Genomic DNA, 17,934 nt, shown 5'->3' on the forward strand with positions numbered 1-17,934 from the left:
TATTGACACACACAGGCTCCGTAGTCGAACCTACTTCTGATTGCTTTATTCTAGCATTTGCCGCAGTAAAGTGCCTAGCCGACTAAGCGTTACACACAGGAGATAGGAAGCATAGTTTTAGGCTACGGCTACACGAAAACGAAACAAGGGTTTTTTTGAAAACGGGTACGAAAATTATTGCGGCCATACGGCAACGCTGCTGTAAAGACAGGTCCAGATGAAAAACGATGTAACGATGCAGTACACACGAAACACCTCTAGGTGCGCTGTAAGCCACCCCCACCGGTTACACCAGAACAATAGAAGAAGCAATGCGCATGCGTGTACGCCCAGAGCCCGTCTACGGACGTTCCATTAGACATTCTCTGGCTGTAGTTAGCAGTGTCTGCAGCAGTGCTGCTATCAATGTTGTGGGGTCCATGATGATCGCTGTCTGTCCTTGTTGTGTTGTCTTCTTCTTCCGGATTTTGAATGGAAGCCGCTTTTTGTTCTGGTCACTGACGTATGTGTATACGTCACTGCGTTAGCCATGTGGCTATGACGCAGAAACGAATCCGTTTTCGCTGTAACAATGGAAACGAAACAACCCCGTTTTCAAATCTTCCCACTCTGGAACCCGTTCTCAAAAACTATCGTTTTGGGGTAGTGGGAACGCCGGCTCCGGGTGGCCGCGACAGCCAAACGATAAGAAAAAGTATCGTTTACAGTGAAAAACGTTTCCGTGTAGCCGTAGCCTTATATGGTATGGAGTATGCCTCGGACCTTGTGGACATTGAGCCCTTCTGCCCTTTGCACCATTCCCAGGAAATGAGGAGGCCTTTCCCTTTCTTTCCTTGTCCCCCCTTCACATTCGGCATTAATATACTGTATATATATATATATTGTATTTTCACAAAAATAAATAAAAAAAAAAAGCTGAAGTTGGGCTTCAAGAGGAGCTTTATATTCATAAAGCCTTCCTTGTGTAGTGAACTCAAGTGTGGATTTATTATGAAACTTAACCTTTGGAAAGCGCAGCAAGATTACTGCATGGTAATGTTGGTGCAAAGATGCAGATGGGGGGATTTCCACACAAAGGAAGAGACAGAGATCATCTCATTTACCCCAACCTTTGTCCTTTGTAGAGGACTTGGAGATTCTCTCCCACCAGACCTGTCCCATAACGCCCAAATGCTAACTAAGCTGAACAAACAAAGAACCCTTTTAGGTGACGATTGGAGGGGCCAGACCAACTGTTGCTTCCTTCTTATCTAAACAATGTAAATCAAAAAGGGCACCTATCTGCTTTGATCCAGCCAGACGAGAAACAGACGTCTCATTGAATTCTCAAAATACTCTCTTCAGATTCACATTGTTAAATAACATTGGGCCTCATGCAAGAACCGTTCGTATGCACAGATTTGTTCTTAAATCGTCCGTACGAGTGATTTAAGAGAATTTGCGCATTCACCAATCTTTTCGTATTTTACGTTTTCTTTCAGGTACAAACAGAATTTACGAGTGATCCAGAGCTGTCGTAGGAGTTTCGTAAGATAGTCCGCTGTTGTTCCAATCAAGTTTGCTTGACTAATGGATTGTATATTTAATTACTTTGAAGCAAACATAAATAAATATATACATTATACCCCATAATGATGCTGACATTATTCTGTTTAACTTGAATTATGCACTAATTGAAGGTTCATTTGAATCTGTATATAACAAGGTCAATGGGAAGTGTAACCAGCAGCTGACTTGTTACTTTTGGATGCCTTAGCGGGTCAGGCTCTTGGAATCGAGCGTGTAGATATCCTTGCAGAGACAGACGAATGGGTGACATCGCGATTAAGATTGCCAAGGACTGCGCTGCTGAAAATATGCAGCTTGCTAGAGACAAAACTCCAGAGAGAAACACGCCGATCAAATCCAATTCCACCACACGTCCAGGTCCTCACCACCCTTGGATTTTTGGCCACTGGAACCTTTCAGAGGGAGATTGGAGACAGATCGGGGGTGTCCCAGTCCTCTGTGAGTCGTGCGCTCCCCTTGGTCATCAAAGCTCTCATCAGTTTATCACCCATGGTACATCAGATTCCCATACACCGCTGTCCAACAAGTACAGATTAAGAGGGACTTTCATGCCATGGCTGGACTGCCAAACATAATTGGAGCACGAGACACATATACGCATCAAAGCACCCTTGCCCCTGTCGTGGAGCGCAATGAGCTGAAGGCCAGGTGACCAGAAGACCCCCCTCATGGACCGCCCCATTAAAGTGCCATCATGATGATTCAACAACTGATTGCACGGCTTTAGTTGCAGTCATCGAGTTCCTGCCCATGGTGAGACAGGTTTTTTTTTTTAAAGCTATTTTCATGTTAAACTATTTCTTTTTTTTTTTTTTTTTTTCGGTGACTTTACGAACTACAGGTGACATTGAATAAACAGCACTCCTAATTGCTTCCCATTTCTTCGCTTTAGCAGGTCCCGTAATTCCACTGCTAAAAATGACAGATTTTCCTTTTTGGATCTCTGAAAGCAGAACTTCAGTCTCAGAGCCCGTAAAGTTGTTCTTTATGCGCCTTGATGCCATTTTCATGACTCAACACTCAACACTTCCTGGCACAGGAGCGAGGAAGCACAGCCTTATATGGTATAATTTTGGGCGTGGAGTATGCAAATTTTCTATCCTCGTGCACGTTCCCTTAAATACGCACAGGTGGTATTCATCATTTACGCAGGTCGTTTACACACTTTTTCCGAAGTTAAGAGCGTTTGTTGAATCTGACGTGGCGTGTTCGTACGAGACCTTCGTACGGAAAAAGTGAGAGAAATTTAGAATAAAAATACGAAAATGTTCTTGCATGAGGCCCATTGTTTGGTTCTTTATTCATATGTCATAACTTTACAGATATCCATGTGAATTTGAGAGGTATTCAAGATCCACAACCATTATCCATGTTATTTTATGTTGTTATTTGATGCCTTTTTCTTTTCATACGTTTATTTCATGTCTTTACCTTCATATCTTAACATAATCCTCTGGACAAATGTGTGTTAACACAAAGAAGAATTTTCTTTGAATTGAGTTTTCTTTGTTTTATCAAACTCTTAACACTAGAATTAAGTCTTGTACTTTACACACCCAAGCGAACGCCATAACGGTTTCAGGCATATCATTGGCTGAAAGTGGAGCATAAGCCTGCGTCATGCCCCGCCTCTGCGAATCAAACTCAGGAGACCCGCGAGAAGAAAGTTGGAAGAAGGGAGAATGAGAAGATTATTAGAATATAGTTAGAATGGAAGTCAGAAGAAGAAAGAAGCAAAGACAGATGAAAAGATGAAAGGATAGAGAGATGAGGAAGAAGAAAAAGATCCGAGAGAAGAAAGAAACAGAATGAAGTAATAGAAAGACATAGGTTTTTTGTGTTTTTCATTCGTCTCTCGTTATCTCGTCTCCATGTCTGTTTTACGTTGCACGTTTTAACCTCCGCTGCTGCATTTGTTATCAGATAGTTCGTTTTTCCTACAAAGATAGCCAGCGTAAGCTTGTCAACTTTTTGCACTTTTTGTAACTCCAACACTCAGGTGAACATTTGTTCCTTTGTGACGGTGAAGTCTCGATATCAACCAATTCTGCATTCGCATATGAGTCGGGACCTTGATAGGGACTGATGCGGCGCAGCCGCCTGCGTGTTACGCATGTGCGAATGCGGGAGAAAACGCCCCCGTGGATTAAAAGGTTATAGGAACTGCCAAAGGTTCCTACAGTCCGAATGCGGCTATTAACTCATTCTCCACTTTCAAATCCCATCTGAAAACCCACCTTTTTAAACAGGCCTACTCCCTCTAACTCTCTTTGCATTATTGATTTTAATTATTTCTAATAATTTTTGTTGTTGTCGTTGTTTTGTAAGGAGACCTTGAGTGCCATGAAAGGCGCCTGTAAATAAAAGTATTAATAGTATTATTATTATCATCATCATAGGACTCCCTGAAAACATCGAGGGCCAGCATCCCACAACTTTCATTGACATTCTACTGAGAGAAACATTTGGAGCAGTAGCTTTTCCCACCTCTACTATCGCTGACAGAGCTCATCGGATCGGACCATAGCAAAAGAAGAATCCAGCTGACTCCAGACCACGTCCCCTCATTGTGCGAATTCCCCACTTTCAAACCAAGCAGCGCATCCTGAAGCCAGCAAGAGTAGCTAGCTCCGTCTCATTTCGAGGTTCTACGATTCAATTTTTCCCAGATTTTAGCGCTGAAATCTCCAGGAAGAGGGCAGCTTTTGTTCCAATGAAAACACAGCTGAAGAACGTGGGATTGAGCTATAGAATGATGTTCCCTGCCAAGCTCCAGGTTACCGACAAGGACAGGCAGAGGAATTCTTTTCTCACCCCCGAGGAGGCGACCTGATTTGTGAAGAGACGTACAGGCGAACAGGGTCTGGAAGACTCCAGCTCACAAGAAGAATCGTAGCGCAGTCGGGTCATACTGCGCGGGTGAGTGGTGTCTGGATGGACCTTGTTATATGTGAACTCTGATCGGTCATTCCTTTTTTATTATTATTATTTTGACTAATGGGATGTAACTTAAAAGGCCCTGGTGGATTGAATAGAAAACAACAAGAGTAAAAAGATCGTTTTAGATTTGGACTAGCTGTTTTGTTGTGATATGTTTGGTTTCCTGTCAATGTCGGTCAATATGTCCACATTGGTCAATGCATTTTGTTTTCCTTATTGATGCCCAAAACATGCTGTTTTTCTTTTTTGTTTTGATTAGACATTATAGCCATGGTTTGGGCCCTATGGTGGAGGCTATATGATATCTTCTGAGTTCAAGACTAATTGACATTCTTGCTGCCCATAGCCTTCACTTAGGCTACTATTGCACTATCAATGTTTTTGAGTTTTGCACTTAACCTTCAAAATTGCTGTGTTAACAGAGTAGTATAGAGTTGTGCCTCAGTGGTTGTGCGAAATGTGCATTTCTGAAGTGATGCTGAGAACACTCATCAAATTGGCAGTCAATCACTCTTACACTGCATTTTCAACTGTTGACCCAACAGGCTTATTTAACCAAACTTTGTCAGTGGCATATGATATGTTCACCAGAAATTACAGAAATTATACAGCGTATAGAAGGTGTCTAATAAGTTGTTGCAGTCTCCATGTTTCCTAAAGCAAAACACTTTATTCAAATTATTCTTGCAGTACATGATCCATATTGTAGATTTTTATTTGTAACCTCAGATTTTTAGTTAACTCTGCTGAGCTAACCCTCAGCAACTTATCTTTCAGCTGGGCATGGGGGCAAACAATGCTGTAATCTACACCATCATAGACCTTTTCTTCCATCCAGAGGACCATGGGAGCACTCTCAGAATGATGTTTAGTATATCATCCGCATAAAGAGAGGCCTTGTGCTCCAATACAGCGTCCCCTTGATATTAGGGCTTTGTCATAGAGCCATAGCCAGAGGCTCCATGGCAATGGTGAATAGGAGTGGGGAAAGAGGGCATCCCTGTCTTGTACCGTGTTGTAGCTCAAAGTCGTTTGAAATGTTGTTGTTAGTACGTACTGCGGCCATTGGGTGAGTGTATAAAATTTTGATCCAGGATATGAATTTAGGACCAAATTTAAAAGACTTTAGAGATTTGAAAAGATAATCCTACTCCACCCGATCAAACACTTTTTTAGTGTCAAGCGAAATTATTACCTCACAGTGTTTGTCACTGGGTGAAGATGGGCAATACAAAATGTTACATAGGTGTCTGATATTAAAAAAAGAATTGCGACCTTTTATGAATCCCGTCTGGTCAGGAGATACAATTGTTGGTTCTACCTTCTCAAGGCGATGTGCCAATACCTTAGCAAGGATTTTAGCATCAGTGTAGCATCAGATAGGGCGATAAGTACTGCAGCTAAGAGGGTCTCTACCTTTTTTAAACCAATAATGATGTAATTGCCTGACACATGGACTGTGGCAGGGTATTTAAGGTGAGAGACTCCTCAAACAGACAGTATTAACGACGAGAGCTGATCTGAGAATTTACTGAGAATACAACTATCTCATACAATTTAATGCTGCACACTTTTAAGTTTCTTAATCTTTTACTCTAAAGGTTTTCTGTCATATTGTTGACAGACTTTAAGTCAGTCAGTCAAGTTATTTTTCATGAAGTATGATTCATGTGAGACTGCAAAAAAGATATGTTCACAAAAAGTATATAAAAATGTATATTGTACCCATCGGGATTGATCATTAAAAAAATTTACAGCAAATTGCAGCCTTCAGCTAACCATTAAGTTAGGCCCACAACAACCAAATCAGTATACAGGATAAGTTCAGTATAAATGTATGCAAGGACGTACCAGGACTAAGGCCAAGGTCACGGACAAGACCCGGGTTACAGGCACAAAACCTGTGGCTGAACTTCGTAATTAGGGTTTCCAGATACTCTCCTCTCTCCTCAGGTGCATGGATGTGTCTGAAAAATTCCCGCAGAGCGTTGGGAAGGAACTGGTTACTGAAGTTGTGAAGTGTCACCAATTCGTCCAAGACATCCCGCCTGCATAGACAAAGACATATACTGATGTAGCCCTTGCTAAAACAATCGATTTATTTTGAGAACAAATATTCATAGATCATAAAAGTTCACCATGTATTGAAGTGGGTAAAAATGCATAAATATGGTTAAAATGCAGAACAAGTTAAAAATGCAAAAGAAGTGATCTGTTAAAATACACGTTATGCCATTTCATTTCATAGTGTTTGTGAGATATGAGTCATTTTGTGATATTTAGGCTCACTGTATTATTACTTGTTTTGTGAGTTGTCAATCATTCAATTCTTTGACAGTATTGGCATGTGTAGAGCTCAGGTAACTGCGGCCAATCGTAGGGCAGTCTATAGGTGAGGGGGTGGGACAGAGCAGATGTCGTGATTGAGGTGTGCAGAGCGAGGAGAGTAGGGAGACGAGTGATCTTGACCAAGTCCGTGTTGGACTATTATTTCTGATCACTGCCCAGTGTCATTTACACTTCAGCCCTGTGAAATTGCAAATCAGGCTGAGGATTCAATACTCAACTCATGACAGATACAAATTTTGCAATCACTTAGTCACACATAAAGTTATTTTTTTAACCAATGAAAGACACTATTATGGTAAACTTTTAAGGCATATTTGAGAGGTTGCATAATCTCTTTCCTGCAAGAAGTGTAAAGGCGGTAGCATGGTTGCCGCGTCTGTCACGGCGGTGTCGCACCGTGACGTCAAAATGACGTTTCAGGCCTGGCGCTTCCCTTGAAAAGACGGCGCAGCGCGTTGTCGTGCACCAGTCGATTTTTGTAACTTGGCGGCGCCGAGCACAACGAACCGGATGGACCGATGTGAGACCAGGCTCAGTGAGGAGGTGCGTTTGTACAGGCAGCTGTACAGGCAGCTGTACGAAACTGCAGTGAAACAGCACAGGGAGCACGTAAACTCCCAAAACTGATGCACAGAGATTGGCAGAACTTTGGGGAAAGAGGGAGAGTTCTGTAAGAATGTGTGGAAGAAGCTACGGGACAGATACGTGAAGGAAAAGAAGAGGGCAGAGACTCTGTTGATGCCGGGGGCTTCAACCTTCACCTCTTTGAACTGAATTAAAAAATTAAAATGATCCGAAAACTGCAGCAGTATCATTAATTACAGTATTCTTGCTCTTGACAGCGGCATTGTTTTCTTCTCCACTTTCGTGGTTGTAGAGTAGAGGTAACCTTCACGTAGCAGCGCCACCTCTGTGACGGAGAAAATTGCAACTACTGGCGCGCAACGACTTGCGCCACTATATAGGGTCCTATGGCGGGCACGAACTCGTGACGTCATCAACACCGCTCGCGCGAGCAGACGCGGCAACCATGCTAGAGCCTTAACAGGTAAAAGCAGCTAGAACTAGAGGAACAGATCCATCAGTTGGACAGAGAGAATGCCCAGAAACCCTCGCTGGAAACGTATTAAAACATTTCTGCGCTTAAATAAAAACTCAACAAAGCACTGTCAGAAAAAGTCTGCAGAGCTTTCACCATTTATACCAAACAGAAATTCCTTCAATAACTTTAGGCGCCTCTTTAATATTATACACTCTCCCAGACTTCCCAAGAAGGACCTCATCATCCTTATTTCGGATTCCAAAAAGGCGTTCGATCGGGTCGAATGGCCTTATTTATTTGCAGTCTTGCAGAAATTCAATTGTGGTGATACATTTGTATCTTGGATTGGGTTATTAATACAGTAGATCAGTGGCGGCTGCTGACTTTTAAAACAGGGGAAGCCCATATTACGCGTTCAGGGTTGTAGTGGCTCGTGCCATCCCAAAGCAGAAGATAGCAAAGTTAAAAAGAATTAGTTATAACATAGCTGTGTCTAGTATGACAAGTATGCCCAGCAAATACACAGAAAGAAGGTATAGACTTTGAAAATTCACACAGCAAGGCCAAAATCAAGTATGATGGAATCTAAGGCCTGTAAATGGCTGGATCTGTGGCTGGATCAGAATCTGTGGAGTATTTTTCCCTGTCATAATGAATACTTAGAGTTTGATGGTGGTGGTAAGTATTCTTAAAAAAGGTAACATTTGTGAATGGGCAGCATGAATTCTGGAAAGAAACAACTAAAAGTATTACAGCACTTTCACAGACAACCAGTCTCTTTCGTATCCGCTTTGGGACTGAAGTTCCAGCGTGCTTCTCACCGCTTAAAAATTCGGCTGCCACAACATCTCTCATGATGGACACACTAACTCCAATCATCACGACACAGCCCCTCATATTGACACGCCATGGCATGAGTTTTTGTCGATTTAGCCAATGATGACCTAGAATTGTAGAAAAAAACTTGACTCTCCCGCCCCCTCCTGAAGCCGGGCGTCCTCGGCTCGGAAGCCTGGCTGTTAGTGGCGGCTTCATAACATGATTTCCTCAGTGAACGGCGGCGATTTCAGAACAAATCACATCATTAAGCTACAGGACAACATGTTGTAGTTAGTAAATGCAGTATTGGGCATATCTTGTGTTTTGTGAATAACTGTTTTATCGTCAATTTGACATTGAAGATGTAGCAATTTCGCCAGAGAATGGGAGAGGCTGTCCGGCTTCCCCTGTTGTCTCTGAATAGCCGCGGCTGCAGTAGACCCTGTGCTAAGATACTTACTAACCGAACTCTTTCTACCCCATTCCAACTCTGCAGAGGCACAAGGCAAGGATGCCCTCTCAGCAGAGCATGTGAACGGAGCGGAGCGCAGCGCAATTCCCGCTCAGGAGGATGTTCGCTCATTCGCTCCCCGCTCAAAGTTGAGCCAGGACGCTCCGCTCAAAACTCGCTCCGCGCTCACCTTAATTTTCCTGCTGCTCAGGCGAAATCGCTCCACGCTCGCTCAAATTTTCAGGAGAAGGAATTTTCTGACATTTAACTTCATGTAATTATGACAGGGCCCTGGGACACACGGCGTTTGATTTAATGATGTGACCGGTGTATTGTCTTATTTAACTGGCTGTTAAATTATCGCCACTGACGTACAAAAAATAATGTTTAGAAAATGTTGGGCGCCAGGTAGAAAACTACTTCGTCAGGACGAAGCCCATCAGATTACTCAGCTTAAATATGCATCACACGACACAGCAAAGAGAGAGCCCAGGCTGGGTTAGGCAGGAGGAGGGAGAGGCGTGCGTGTGTGTGTGTGTGTGTGTGTGTGTGTGTGTGTGTGTGTGTGTGTGTGTGTGTTAGTGTGTGTGTGTGTGTGTGTGTGTGTGTGTGTGTGTGTGTGGCCGCGAGAGCATCAGCAGAAACGGAAGCAAAGCAGAGGAAACGAGGGTCACGGTTAGAACTAGCACCTGAGCAGTCAGCTTAATTCAGACAATCAGAAAGGGGAATATGTCTTCACGGTACCTGACCTGTTCCTAGCGTTCCCGTGTCCCAAGACTCCAGACGAAATACACAATCCACGCTCGATAGTGTTTGTAGGCCCGACAGTTCGGGCGTTTCCCTGTTTATTATCCGCACTCTCTCTGCAACTAATGCTAGCTCCACCACACATAGAACACACCGTTGCGCCCTCGACTTGAATTGCTCACTTCCTCATTTACTACGCGTGGCTGCTTGTCCCCAGCTGTGAACGTAACATCTCGCGCCATTCATGTTGCACCGCGTTTCCTATTTAATTATTAATTTATTACACTAGACTACATTAAATCAAAAATGTTATTTTACAAATTTTATAATCCGACATTTTTAATTGACATTGTGAGCGCATCGGAGCGCATCGGAGCGAACTGGAGCGGAGCAAAATCCTCGCTCCAGCTTTTGAATTGAAAACCGCTCTCCGCTCTCACCATATTTCACCGCTCCGCTCCACCATCCGCTCCACGCTCCGCTCCGTTCACATGCTCTGCCTCTCAGCCCGCTTTTGTTTGCTCTATTCATTTGAGCCGCTTGCAGAAACCATTCGCTCACATCCTACAATCCAGTGTTACAATACAGAGTATACCGAGAATAGATATCTCTTTATCCAGATGACATTTTGCTGTATGTTTTGGAATGCTAGATATCTATTCCAACTGTATTGGAGGTATTTTGTTAATTTGGTACTTTCTCTCGATATAACATTAACCGGAATAAAAGCAAATTACTACAAGTAAGACTCGAAGATCAGGATTGACTCAAACAGCTTCCCTTTCGTGTAACATTTGACAATTTAAATTATTTGAGGATCATTGTCACAAAGAAATACACAGCGCCCTCTATAAAGCCAATTTTCCTGCATTGTTAAAGAAACTAGAACACAATATCCAATGTTGGAGGGCAATCCCAGTTTCTCTGCTGGGTGGAGTAAAGGCTATGAAAATGATCTTTCTTCCCCAGATACCTTACCTCTTTCAAAATCTACCTTACTAAATCCTTTTTCAAGAAATTTGACTCCATCATTCTCCCTTTTGTATGGAATTATAAAGCCCACAGAATAAGAAAAGACCATCTATGCAAGCATAAAATCAATGCGGGCTGGGTCTGCCTGATTTCAGGCTGTACTACTGGGCTCCAAGGGCCCGCTCCATCGCACTTTGGCTAGATGATACCCGATCAACCTTTACAGGGTTAGAGATGGAGCATTAGCCTGCTTACCTAATTCTATCAGAGCAGTCCTATTATCACCTGTGCCAGCAAGCAACATATGCTATAAACGCAATCCAATTATCTATGATATGATAAGAACATGGAAACAACTGAGGAAACACTTCAAGCTCAGGGCCCTGTCGTTCCCATCCCCCATAGCAGCAAACCCCACCTTTGTTCCCTCCTCTCTGGACAGGTCCTTTAACATTTGTAAACAAATAGATATTTGCAACATTGCTGACCTATACATTGAAGTTACATCAAAAATACAAATTGCCAAAAATGATTTCTTTAGATACCTGCAGATCAGAAATTATGTTAAAACTTATCTTTCCAATTTTGAATGGGCAAAACCTAATGATTTAGAAGCGCCATCAAAGTCTTTGCCAACTCAAATGCAATAATATCCTGATCGTATGAAACTCTACAAAACACAAGCCTTCCTAAAATAGACATCATAAAGGCAGAATTGGAAAGGGAGCTTGGTGTCTAAGTGCCTTTGTATGTATAGAAGAGAGTTTAGAGAACATCCAGGTACGCTCTATTAACACCCATCACTGTCTAGTACAATTTAAGATCATCCACAAATTACACTATTCAAAGACAAAACTATATAGAATGATTCCGGATACTTCACCACTGTGTGAGAAGTGTGGGCTCATGAAGCTGACGTTATAATACAGTTATCTCCTCTGTCCCAGGCTTCATGAGTACTGGTGAAATATATACTATTTTATTTCCAGGATTCTGAAAGTACGGGTGGAGCCTGACCCTGTTTTCATAATCTTTGCTGTTATGGGTAAATCTTCTAAACTAAATGTTATTTAGCAGTGCCTTCTAACATATGGTGTCATATTGGCAAAAATAAATAATCCTACTTTTTTGAAAAAAGAAAGAAGCATCCTACTTCAAGTTGTGGTTGACAGATCTGACAGATACCCTTCATCTGCAAAGAATCAGATCATTTTTGAGGGACATAGTTATTATTATCATTTAATCATTAATGTAACATTTGTGTCACTCCATAATTATTGTGCCTCTTTGTTTTGTTTTTTATTTTGTACTTACTGTATATGTGAATTTCTTTAAAAAAAAAAGAAACATACAGTTGTCATGGGCATTTCATGTTGATGCAGGTGTTTCTCAATAAACATATTTGAAACAAAGAAAGACTGTTAGTGACATCACCTCCAGAGGGCAGGAGTGAAGGTCTCACAATCTAGCGTTCAAAGAACACTTCTTGAACAAAAGTACAGAGACGACACCAGAAGTTGCAAACCACTCATTAGCAAGACAAATAGGAAGACCAGGCCGGAATTTGCCAAAAAGTACAGAGACGAGCCTAAAAAATTCTGGGACAAAGTTTTATGGACTGATGAGACAAAGATTAACCTTTACCAAAGTGATGGAAAGGCTAATGTTTGGAGAAAGAAAGGATCTGCTAATGATCTCAAACATACAAGCATTTGTGAAATAGAGTGGAGGTAATGCCATGGCTTGAGGTTGCATGGTTTCCTCTGGGACAGGCCAATTAGAATTCATTGATGATGTAACACATGATGGCAGCAGCAATATAAACTCGGAAATCTAAAGAAACATTTTGTCTGCTAATTTAAAGAAAGGTGCAGCCAAACTGATTGGGAAATCCTTCATTGTGCAGCGAGATAACGACCCAAAACACAGTTCATCAGGGGCAAGAAGTGGAAGGTTTTAGACTTGCCAAGTCAATCTCCAGACCTTAGAGTATGCATTTTACCTGCTAAAGAGGAGACTGAAGAGAGTTACCCCCCCCAAAACAAACAACAATCAAAAGAGGCTGCAGTAAAAGCTTGGAAAAGGATCACTAAAGAAAAAGTTCCTTTCCACAGTCGCCTCAGGCACGCTCAGGGCGGGAGATTGGACTGAAGACAAGTTTTGGTGCAATCTGTTGGTTTCCTTAGCTAGGAAATTGTTTTTGAATTGGCTCTATATGTATTAATTGGATTTTTTTTTTTTAATAATTATGATTACAATGAATTGAACTCCAATTGGCTTGAATTGGACTATACTATTTAAAGCTGCAGTCGGCAGGTTTTCAAAATTGCGAGTCTAAAGTCGGAAAATTCGAACTGATACAACTTTCAGGTCCCTCCCCCAACCTCTAACAAGCTCCGAATCGCCCCCCAAACCCCTCCCCCTCTGTGGACGAGGTTGTGCACGTGAGTTCACACCAGTGTGAGCGCACACAAGCTGGGGCAAACTCACGCTCAGCAGCGTGTGCACAAGCTGTGATTGACAGGTAGGATTCCTCCACCCTAACTTGATTGGTTAAAAACAGCCGGGAGCGCTCGGTTTTTGTAAGCATGATTACAGGCTTCAGAGGGAGCTACAGATTTCGTTATTTTTCCTAAACAGCCTATTTAATATTCTACTTCCAGAATCCCATGACAGTTCAAGCTAATATGACTAAAAAAAAGTTGCCGACTGCCGCTTTAAGTGCCTTGAGATGACATTTGTTGTAATTTGGCGCTATATGAATAAAACTGAATTGAATTGAATTGAATATACCTGGAATTAAAAGATGAACGGCCGAGGACAAGGCTTATATTAAGCCAGGAGTAGGCCTAAGTCAGACTGGTAAAGCTATGTCATTTAAGTGGCTGTCATGAGCGTGGCTTACGTTTGTCTTAGTTAGTCCCAGACTGTGGAGTCCTGGAGTAAGCTTAAATGAGAACACCTGGATCAAGCCTCATAGTGGGAGCACAGCCTGTTAGCCTAATGGCGCTTGTAAAAATCTGGAATGGAATTGAGGACAGTTTTGCTGGAGGGAATTTTGACACCAAACATGGCTGAAGCTAGAAGAACACGCTCAAAGAACTATACTGAGTATGAAAAAAACTCTACTTGAACCAATTGTGGGAAATCATGCCGTCATTGAAAGTAAAGCCCATACAGCTGCTATTTACAGTGAATTCAATGCCAATGAAAATGTAACCACAAGAGCGGTACAGCAACTGCAAGTGAGACATGTCTATTATGATCTGTATATCACAAATGTCATATAGTTTTGTGATATTGTTTATATTGATATCTGCCTTCATAGACTCTGTGGAAGAACATCAAATTAGATTTGAAAAAAGGATTGCAGAGGCCAGAAGAGAGAGATTCACTACTGGTGGACCCCCACCAAGTAAAGACAAGACCGATGAATTGGCTGACTTGTTGACTGGAATAATAGAGGAACAGCAACCTCTGGATGGTAAACCAGATGATGACCATTTGGACAGTGGACATGAAGAACTGAGCCCAAATGGTAAATATAGCATAGAAAGTAAATTAGTTACCTCCCTCTGTACATACAGATGATTCCACTGTCTGTGTCTGTCTTTATTTTTATTTCAATTCAGGACCATGTGAGTTTTCGTATCTTAACAGTGTTCTTTTACCACAGGAAATTATTCTAACCCTGGTGGAAGAGCCAGTGCACAGTGACTGTGCACCCTCCACATCTGATATGGCATCTCAGAGAAAAGATGCTGCCACCACCTTCCAGCAGAGACCAAAAAGGATGTCCATGCTTGAAAAGTTAGCCTTATGCTGCGTGTACACCAAGGGCGACCTATGCTACCTGGTAGCGGAGGTAGCTGGAGAAGCTTCGCTTGAGAATTTGCTTTGGTAGCTTTGTTCGCTCGTGACGTCACATTTAGAATGTTCAACTTTTAAAGGCCCCGTGGCTGTGCAGCACCCCCGCGAAAAAGAACAAATGAGGAAAGAGAGGGCAAGGACACGAATAAATGTGTTGTTATTTACAATTTGTTATACAAGATATACATCACGTTAAAAATTATGAAAAACTACATTAGGTACACCTGAGAAGAGCAGGAATACTAGTGTGTCTTGTTCTGCCTCCACCTCTGGCACCCTCTATACTTTCATTACCCCCTACCCGAACCAGGGTTTGAATCCCATTCCCGCTTATCTTACCTCTTTTATTTCTCCCCCTACCCGAACCAGGGTTTGCATCCCCACCCCGCTGTGACTGGTGTGCAGTTGGTGAGAGGCTGAGGTAGCTTGTGGCTATAAAAAGATGGTTGTTGTGGTGTGAGGAGCAGATCTATATAGGGAGTATAGGGAATTACTCACTGAGTCTGGTCCTTTATTTTATTATTTATTTTTTCGTTAGCACAAGTTTCTTGTGTTTACCTTGAATAGGGATGGCTCAGGTAATCCTGAAACATCCCATAGTTAAGCTGCAATAGGCCAGACTGCTGGGGGGCCTCATCTGTCACACCTTTCCTCACTTTACTCTCTTTATGTATATGTGATATTATTGTGGTCATTAACTCGTGTTTCCCTGTTCCAACAGATATCCTTTGAATGGTGTTACAGTGCCGCCGCGCCCCCCCCCTTTCTGTCTTCTCAAACCCCAGCTGGTCGAGGCGGATGGCCACCCTTCCTGAGTCTGGTTCTGCCAGAGGTTTCTTCCTGTTAAAAGGGAGTCGTTTCTCTCCACAGTCGCCTCAGGCACGCTCAGGCCGGGAGATTGGACCGAAAAACAAAAAGTTTTCAGTGCAATCTGTTGGTTTTCTTAGCTAGGAAATTGTTTTTGAATTGGCTCTATATGAACGAATTGGATTATTTTATGAATTATGATTATTATTAATTAATTGAATTCCAATTGGCTTGAATTGGACTTACTATCTAAGTGCCTTGAGATGACATTTGTTGTATTTGGCGCTATATAAATAAAAATGAATTGAATAGCAGAGACAGCTGTGAAAAATAAACTAAATTCAAAATAAAATCCGAAATAAAACTTAATTGCAGTGAGAAAGGTATGCGTGGGGTTACTACACTATTGTATTGAAGCACTCGACACGGCAATTGCAACAGTCTCAGGATTAAACGACTATTGTTTGGATAGGAACCAAAGTTTACACGTCTGTTTCTGCGAACCCCGCGGATTGTCGGACCCCTACAATCTGTGGATTGTCATTGGTTTTCGCCGAACCGCGTCATAGCTCAGTACCATAATATTAGCTTGAGTTTAATCGCTGGAATCCGCTCTGGTCGACCAGTTCGCTCACCCTCCATAGAGAAATAATGATTTCCGGCGCTCAGGTCACTCTTGGTGTACACGCAGCATTAGAATTTCACGAGCAGAAAATGAAATCTCTGAAAGAAGAGCATGACATTAAAATAATGAGAATTCTACAGGTCAAATTGGATGTGAGAGATGTTCAAAGAAAGATGCATGTGTGAGTACTGTAGTCACCGCAACCTACATTTTAGAACAGCCTTGGTTGAGTTTCTCATTTCATTTTTCAGCACACTATTTAAATATGTTGGATACAACAAACACTTAAGGCAAAACAAGCCATAATCAATACATTCCATGGTTCAATGTATCTTTTTTCTAACTGAAAGTGCTGCAATGTGAAAGCAGCTCTGAGCGCAAGTCCTCGTTGGTTATTTTCTGCCACCAGCATGGGCACATCTGGATCATTCTGGTCTTCCATTGGAGGATCAGGACAATTAAGCTGCTTCAGGTAGTTGTGCAGCACAGCTGGAGCAATGATCACCTTGCAGCATCTTCTTGGCTCAAAATGAAGTGTATTACGTAAACACTGGAAATGATTTTTACACACTACAAACATACACTCGACCATCCCTCTAGTGTGAATATGAGCTCTGTTGTATCTTTGCTGCTCAGTTGTTGTGGCATGTGGCCAAGTCGTGAATAAATAGGAAAGGAAATAGGAACTGAGCATATACACCAGGGATGTCCAAAGTCGGTCCTCGAGGGCCGCTGTCCTGCAGGTTTTAGATGTTGCCCTGCTTCAACACACCTGATTCAGATGAAATGGATCTCTTCAACAGATTGTTAAGTTCTGCACAAGCCTGTTAATGATGTCTTGATTTGGCGTTTCTAGAAATGTTTATTGTAGTTTTCATTGAAAGTCTCGTCCCATTTTCAATAATATGCTGCTTTAATGGTTTGTCTGTGACAGACAAAAATAGTTGAAACAGCCTTGTCAAAGTGTGCTCCACGATTATTGGAGTCCAGTTCAAAGACCTGTGTTCACTTTGGAAGATACAAGTGGTCCACATTTGGCCATGTTCACTCCAGTGAATTTGTTCTGATGCCCTCAGGGTGGCACAATTATGCACCCCCAAGGAAAATAAATCGTTATTCAGATTCTTTTATTCCTTCCGCTGTTAGATTGCTAAATATAGATTTTTTTTCTTTAGGTTTCAGTTTGTATTTATGAGGTTGTTATCGCCTGAGGGGATCGGCCATCCGAGGCCACTTGTAGGTGTCAGATGCTGACATCTTGTCACATATGTTGGAATTGTTGTTGTTGTGGTAAACTTTGAAAATTCCTCCATAGTTATGTAAAATGATAAATAACATGATACAGAAAATGATTACTTTAAGGTTCTGCTGCTGAATCATGGGGTGTACTCACACACTTAATCCTAGTTTAATCTTTGTAAAAGAAAGTCATGACATGGTGTAATATGTCTTGTGTTGTTGTTCATTTCATGTTGTATTTACTTTATTTTAAGACCTGGTAATGACCACATGATTTTTTTTAACAATGACCTGATGTGAAAAACCTCAGAATTAGAAGATGGTGTATGTTGTTTTTTCTGTCAGTCTATAGCTCCCTTTACAGTAACAAAGACATGATTCACAGGCAGGCTTCAATGTTGGCTGTGCTCAACTTTCGGAATTCAAGGGACAAGCAATCATGACCAAAGACATGAGATCAGAAATGTAACTTGATGAACAGAATGTTCCACTGCTGCTGGAAAT

At 42.0% G+C, this 17,934-nt stretch overlaps 1 protein-coding gene across 1 annotated transcript in view; it reads right to left on the reverse strand.

Annotated features, from left to right (window-relative positions):
• fbxo8 (F-box protein 8) overlaps nt 1-17,934 on the reverse strand; it is a 47,093-nt gene that overhangs the window by 10,310 nt on the left and 18,849 nt on the right. Inside the window, exon 7 of the mRNA XM_075464207.1 lies at nt 6,361-6,557. Within this exon, the coding sequence (XP_075320322.1) occupies nt 6,361-6,557 (197 nt within the window). The remainder of the gene's footprint in view (nt 1-6,360; nt 6,558-17,934) is intronic.

The sequence above is a fragment of the Odontesthes bonariensis genome, chromosome 4 (assembly GCF_027942865.1).
Source record: "Odontesthes bonariensis isolate fOdoBon6 chromosome 4, fOdoBon6.hap1, whole genome shotgun sequence".
NCBI lineage: Eukaryota > Metazoa > Chordata > Actinopteri > Atheriniformes > Atherinopsidae > Odontesthes > Odontesthes bonariensis.